This window comes from Myotis brandtii, unplaced genomic scaffold, assembly GCF_000412655.1.
Source record: "Myotis brandtii unplaced genomic scaffold, ASM41265v1 scaffold933, whole genome shotgun sequence".
Taxonomy (NCBI): Eukaryota; Metazoa; Chordata; class Mammalia; order Chiroptera; family Vespertilionidae; genus Myotis; species Myotis brandtii.
In genome coordinates this window covers 173173-179595 of record NW_005371850.1, presented here as the reverse complement: position 1 = coordinate 179595, position 6423 = coordinate 173173, and the positions used below count along the sequence as shown (strand labels likewise).

Here is a 6423-nt window from a genome sequence, read left to right as displayed (position 1 = left end):
GGAGGCCATTTACCCGATATGCTATTCCATACATAACCCTATATTGTATACTTTATGAATCAATAAAAAATTTACAATTTTTAATTATAAACCTGTGTTTTCTATCAAAATTACTTCTTGCGTGAATTTTTGGACACCCTTTATTTTGTTTAACCATATACATATCTGTGCTTGTCCCTATCCAATATTTTTAAAGGAGTCACCTTCTACAGTATGGCTCCCATTATTTAATAACGATTGGCTGGCTATCTAGGTCTCTATTTTAATTGGCAGAACTTAATTAGAAAAGACAACCTATTGCCCTTATTCTCTTTATACCCTATTTCCTACTTTGAACACAGTCAATAACATGGCCCAGAAAATTAGAAGACAGTCCTATTTCTGGGACCATGATAAATATATTACATCTTTATTAGCTGTGGTTGAGCTGTTAGAATTTTAGTCTTGGCTGAAGCTAAATTATACTTTAATCATTGCCTGAGAATTTATTTTTGTCAAATGAAATCCTAAAGTGAATTTTTTCATGTTAGCTTTTCTCTAGGGTTTAAATATTTTATACCTGAACAAGAATTGGCTCTTTATATTTTAAGATCTTAGATATATTTGTACCAACTAAAAGAATAGCTTCTTGCAGAGGCAATAGCAATTTAACTCTCAAATACTGTTAATTTTAGTGGGAAACAAACTGAGATCCCTAGGATAGAAATTTTCCTTTCCAGTCTTAATTCTGTTCCCTGATATGTTGGACATGACTTGTCATTGATGATGTATTGTATGCTAGAAGTATGTCAGATATATTTTGATAATGCAAAAGTAAGTTGGTATTAGCTGAGCTTGTTTAGTTTTTATGATAAATTAAGCTTTGTAAATGTGATTTGATCTAAGTAAAAGTAAATTTTATACTGGAGGATGCAGAAGTAATGTCTAAATGAGACCCTAAAAATAGGCCCTTAGGAAGGCAGAACATTGCTAGATGGTCCCTATCAGTTTGGTTTTCTGGATTATTTAGATCACCACTCTTCAATAGAACTTTTAATGATGATGGAAATGTTCTATAATCTTTGCCATCTGGTACATCACTAGGCACATGTTGCTATTGTGGCTTGAAATGTGGCTAATGTGACTGAGGTACTGAGTTTTTAATATAGTTCATTGAAATCCAATTAGTCACACATGGAACAACACAAATACGGATTATCTTGGTTAGGGACAAGAAAAACAAGTGTTTTTAATCCAGCAGTCAAAGTTTTAATCCACTTTGAGATCTCTAAAAGCTGTTTCCATAGCAGTAACAGATAGAATAAGATCAAGAAAAATCATTAGAGGAAATAGGAGTGCAAAGAGAACCAAGATGTTGGCATAGGTAAACGCCTGTACTTGCTGCCTCCCACAACCACATCAAAATTACAACTGAAATACAGAACAACTATCATCCAGAACCACTGGAAAGCTGGCTGAATGGAAGTACTACAACTAGAGAAGTAAAGAACAAAGCACACTGAGACTGGTAGGAGGTGCGGAGATGCGGAACGGGCTGGTCTGGCACCTGAGTGTGCTGCTTTTTTAATTAGGAGGGAGATTGCCTCTCTGGAGACCACCAGGAGCAGCAAGGGGTCCCAGCCCCACACCAGACTCCCAGCCCAGGGTTCCAGAGCTGGGGAAAGAAGTACCTATGGGCAGTAAGAACTACGGACTGTAAAACCAGTGCAGATTGAGCGGAGTGACACACAGGCTGCTGAAGACCCAGCTGCTCCTTTTAAAAGGCCAGCACCATGAACTGAATTTACAAACTCATACTTCCTCTGAGATCCAGTGCCAGGCGAGACTCTAGGGGACCCAGACACATATGGGGAGCAACTGGACTGTCTGGCATTTGTGCAGACACTTGGGGCAGCTTTCTTCCAGACGGAGGTGCTCACAGCAGTCATTGTTCCTGTGCTGGGACCTCCCTGGTGCAGGGCTGACTGGCAGCCATCTCTGTTTGCTACACACAGGTGATTCCCTGAGACCCCACCCCACCCAGTTTACAACCCCACCCAAGCTGTGCTCAGCGGCTTTTGCATATGAATGGTCTTTCCTTTCTCAGGCCAAAACTGTCTAGCTGCAGCTGGTTCAGGGAGCCCCAAATCTATCAATAAAAAGCCCAAGGCCACACCAGCACCAGCCTGTCTTATTTCACAGTTGGGCCTCGTCTGGGCACTTCCAAACCCCATACAAAGAAGAGGAATCTGCAGATTTCTCTGTAGCTCCTGCTGGGCGGCCCCAGGCAGTGGCAACTTTGCACCTCCCTGGAGAACCAAGAGCCAGTGTACCTAGTGGTCAGTGTGAGACCATACCAGATTACAACTCTTCACATCCATAAGTGACACACTCAAGGGCCAGACACAGTGAGCACCAAAGCCCCACTGAAGTAAGTCCTGCTCCATAAGGGTGTCTCCTGAACAGCAGTTCTCTACTGTAGTTGCAGCTGGTCTCCATAGCCAATTGGCCTGGAGGTCAATTCCTCCCAGTAACACCAACAGCAATCAAGGCTCAACTACAACAAAACTGTACACAAAGCTCAGAGTGTCCACTTCAGGTAATTGGGGAGGCTGAGCCCCTGACCCCTATAGGACACCTACTACACAAGGCCACTCTATCAACTCAAGGAGACTTAGCAGCTACCCAATACATAGAAACAAACACAGGGAAGCAGCCAAAATGTGGAGACAGAGAAACATGTCACAAATGAAAGAAATGAAGGAAAGCAAACTACTGGATATAGAGTTCAAAACCACAGTTATAAGGCTACTCAAGAATCTTCTAGATACCTCCGAGGAACTTAGTGAGACTTTCAAGGATCTTAATAAGAATGCCAAAAAATGGAAAAGGACCAGTCAGAAATTAAACATACACTAACTGAAATAAAAAATAATATACAGAGATCCAACAGCAGACTAGAGGATCCCAAGAATCAAGTCAAAGATTTGGAATATGAAGAAGCAAAAAACACCCAACCAGAAAAGAAAAAAGAAAAAAGAATCGAAAAATATGAAGATAGTGCAAGGAGCCTCTGGGACAACTTCAAGCCTACCAATATCTGAATTATGGGGTTCCAGAAGAAGAGAGAGAGCAAGATATTGAAAACCTATTTGAAGAAATAATGACAGGAAACTTCCCCTACCTGGTGAAAGAAATAGACTTACAAGTCCAGGATGTGCAGAGAACCCCAAACAAAAGGAATCCAAAGAGGACCACACCAAGACACATCATAATTAAAATGCCAAAGGCAAAAGACAAAGAGAGAATCTTAAAAGCAGCAAGTGAAAAACAGTTAGTTATCTACAAGGGAGAGCCCATACTACTGTCGGCTGATTTCTCAACAGAAACTATGCAGGCCTGAAGGGAGGAGCAAGAAATATTCCAAGTGATGAATAGCAAGAACCTACAACCAAGAGTACTCTACCCAGCAAATTATCATTTAGAATTGAAGGTCAGATAAAGAGCTTCACAGACAAGCAGAAGCTAAAGGAGTTCACCACCACCAAACCAGTCTTATGAAATGCTGAAGGGTATTCTTTAAGAAGAGGAAGAAGAAGAAAAAGGTAAAGATAAAAAATATGAATAACAAAGTGACAACAAATACATTATCTATCGACAATTGAATCTAAAAATCAAATGAATAAAAATCTGATAAACAGAATAGACCGGTGGTTGGAATAGAATCGGGCATGGAAATGGAACAGACTGACGATTCTCAGAGGGAAGAGGGTGTGTGCAGGGGTGTGGGAAGAGATTAGCAAAGATCTTATATGTATGTATGTATGCAGTACCTATGGACACAGACAATAGGGTGGCAAGGGTCTGGGGTGGGGTGTGAACCAGGTGGAGAGGAGCTACAGGGGGGAAAAAAGAGGGACATCTGTAATAATCTCAACAATAAGGATTAATAAAAAAAAGAAAAAAATAAGAGTGCGAAGGTGTTAACAGAGATTTTTATAAAGGAGTCTTAATATTTATTTACTTTAATTAGGAAATTGGGAATGCCATAGAAGTGTGATATAGGTCAAAATAGAAAATGAAACAAAATAGTATATTTGATTTTTATTTTATTATAGTTGACATTCAATATTTTATATTAGTTTCAGGTGTACAGTATAGTGGTTAGACATTTACACAAGTTACACAGCAATCCCACAATACCATACATAGGTAGATAATACAGTACAGGGGATGGCAAAGGTAGGTTTAGTTTTATGGGTAAACATACAATAATTAATAATACAAGAGTAAACTGTTTCAGGTACTCAAAACTGTAAACCTACTCTTGCCCCAGTTTGTATTATTGACTATATTCCCTGTGCTATACTTGACAGGAGTTGATGTCAGGTTGAGTTTTAAAACGAATAAATAGTCATTTGCTAGGTGAACAGGCAAGAAATAATTAATGTAAAAGCCTGAAGACATGAAATAACTTGCTGTATGAAATATGAATTTTTATATTGCTAAGTCATAAAGTACGGATGAGACTGGACAGAGTAGATCAAGAAGGGCCTTATATATGTAATTGTAAGGATTTGGATTCTAAAGTGATGGAAATTTAGTAAGAGGAATTGGGCAAGGAAAAGCTGTGAGAAATTACAATGTCAAGCTACTTAATATTTTAGTTTTATTATGGTCAACCTTGCCTCATTTTGATAAGTAGTTAAATGACATTTGATAATACAGAGCCGTGGTGCTTGCCTCTTTTTTCAAATCTTGACAAATACAAGAAACACCTCACATTTCTATCACCATGACAGTGAGTCTCATGAGGGAACAAACCTCCTTAGCCAGGAATTCACTCACTGAGTGATAACTATTACTTGTTGGCAGTGTCTTCTCACACTTCAGCTTTAAATACCACACCCTAAACTTTTGGTAAAGAAGTTAAATAATATATAAATTAGGACTTAAATATTCTAGAAACAAACTTATATAAAGATATCTTTCTATGTTATGTCAAACCATATGAAATCGCTGATATTTTGTCAAGTTTTATGAGCTACAAAACTTTTTATATAGTCTAACCAATACATTTAATAATCTATGTTTTTAATAATGGGTTCCTAGTTTATTTGCTTTTGAGGGTGGAGTAACATCTGTTGTCTTTTATAATGTATATTAACAGTAAATATAATTTCATTTCTTAAACTTTAAGTGTAGGAAACATATCTATAAGTTTAGATTGAGTGTCTGAAAACAAAATTTGAAGAAAATCTTATTTCTTTAGAAAGTATAGGTCTTGTTTTTGTCTAGACGACTATGAGAGGGTTTGTCAAGTGAAGGCACACAGTAAATGATTGCTTATGGCTTCTTCTGTCAGCTTTTAGTTTGGATGCTGAACAGCCTGACTATGATTTGGATTCTGAAGATGAAGTATTCGTGAATAAACTGAAAAAGAAAATGGACATCTGCCCATTGCAGTTTGAGGAGATGATTGACCGTCTAGAAAAAGGGAGTGGTCAGCAGGTACAACTTCATCCTATCTCTGCCTACTATAACCTGTATAGTTTTGAGCAGTATGTTTATATTTCTCTGTGCCTCTGTGCCTCAATTTTCTCATCTGTAAAGTAAATATGATAAATATCATGGGATTGTTGTGAAAATTAAATAAAATAATGTGTATAAAACGTCTACCTCAATGACTAGCATGTAAGGTACTCTGTGTTTGCTATTGTAAATACTGTTGTTATTTTTATTGTTGTCATTTAAATTTGAAATTACCTTTGAACCTTATATATGTATATTATATGAAAATGACATAATAATTTTACATTTAGCCAGTCAGTCTGCAGGAAGCCAAATTACTGCTAAAAGAAGATGATGAATTAATTAAAGAAGTTTATGAATACTGGATTAAAAAGAGAAAAAACTGTCGAGGGCCATCTCTTATCCCATCAGTAAAACAAGAAAAGCGAGATGGTTCTAGCACAAATGATCCTTATGTGGCTTTTAGAAGACGAACTGAAAAAATGCAGACTCGAAAAGTAAGTGAATTTGAGAAATTTTTTACGTGTTTTTGATGTAAGAAAAACTATTTATAGTTATGAATGTCTCAGTATCTGGAAGTTGTGTTTTAATTTGTGTTTAAATAGACTTTATATACAATATAATGAAAAATACTAATTTAAAATAACTTGGCCTTAAGACTCATTATGGAGCTGTTGGTATATTTTAATCTTCATCCGTTTAAAATCATATACAAACTTGATTTCCTGGAGATCCATTCCCCCTTTCAATGTTCTAAAATTCTCTCTTAACCCTTCAAATAAATATATATACTAGAGACCTGGCACTGGGGGTAGGGGAGTGGTCCCTCAGCCCAGCATGCACCCTCTCCAATCTGGGACCCCTCGGGGGATGTCCTAAACCGGCAGTTGGACATCCCTCTCACAATCCAGG

General features: G+C 37.6%; 1 protein-coding gene across 2 annotated transcripts in view; it reads left to right on the top strand.

The window, feature by feature from the left end:
- The window catches only part of LOC102255279 (enhancer of polycomb homolog 1), a 93839-nt gene that overhangs the window by 58779 nt on the left and 28637 nt on the right, over positions 1–6423 (top strand). For both annotated transcript variants that reach the window (XM_005885882.2, XM_005885881.2), the window contains exons 3-4: positions 5345–5490; positions 5802–6008. In XM_005885882.2, coding sequence (XP_005885944.1) covers positions 5345–5490; positions 5802–6008 — 353 coding nt within the window. The remainder of the gene's footprint in view (positions 1–5344; positions 5491–5801; positions 6009–6423) is intronic.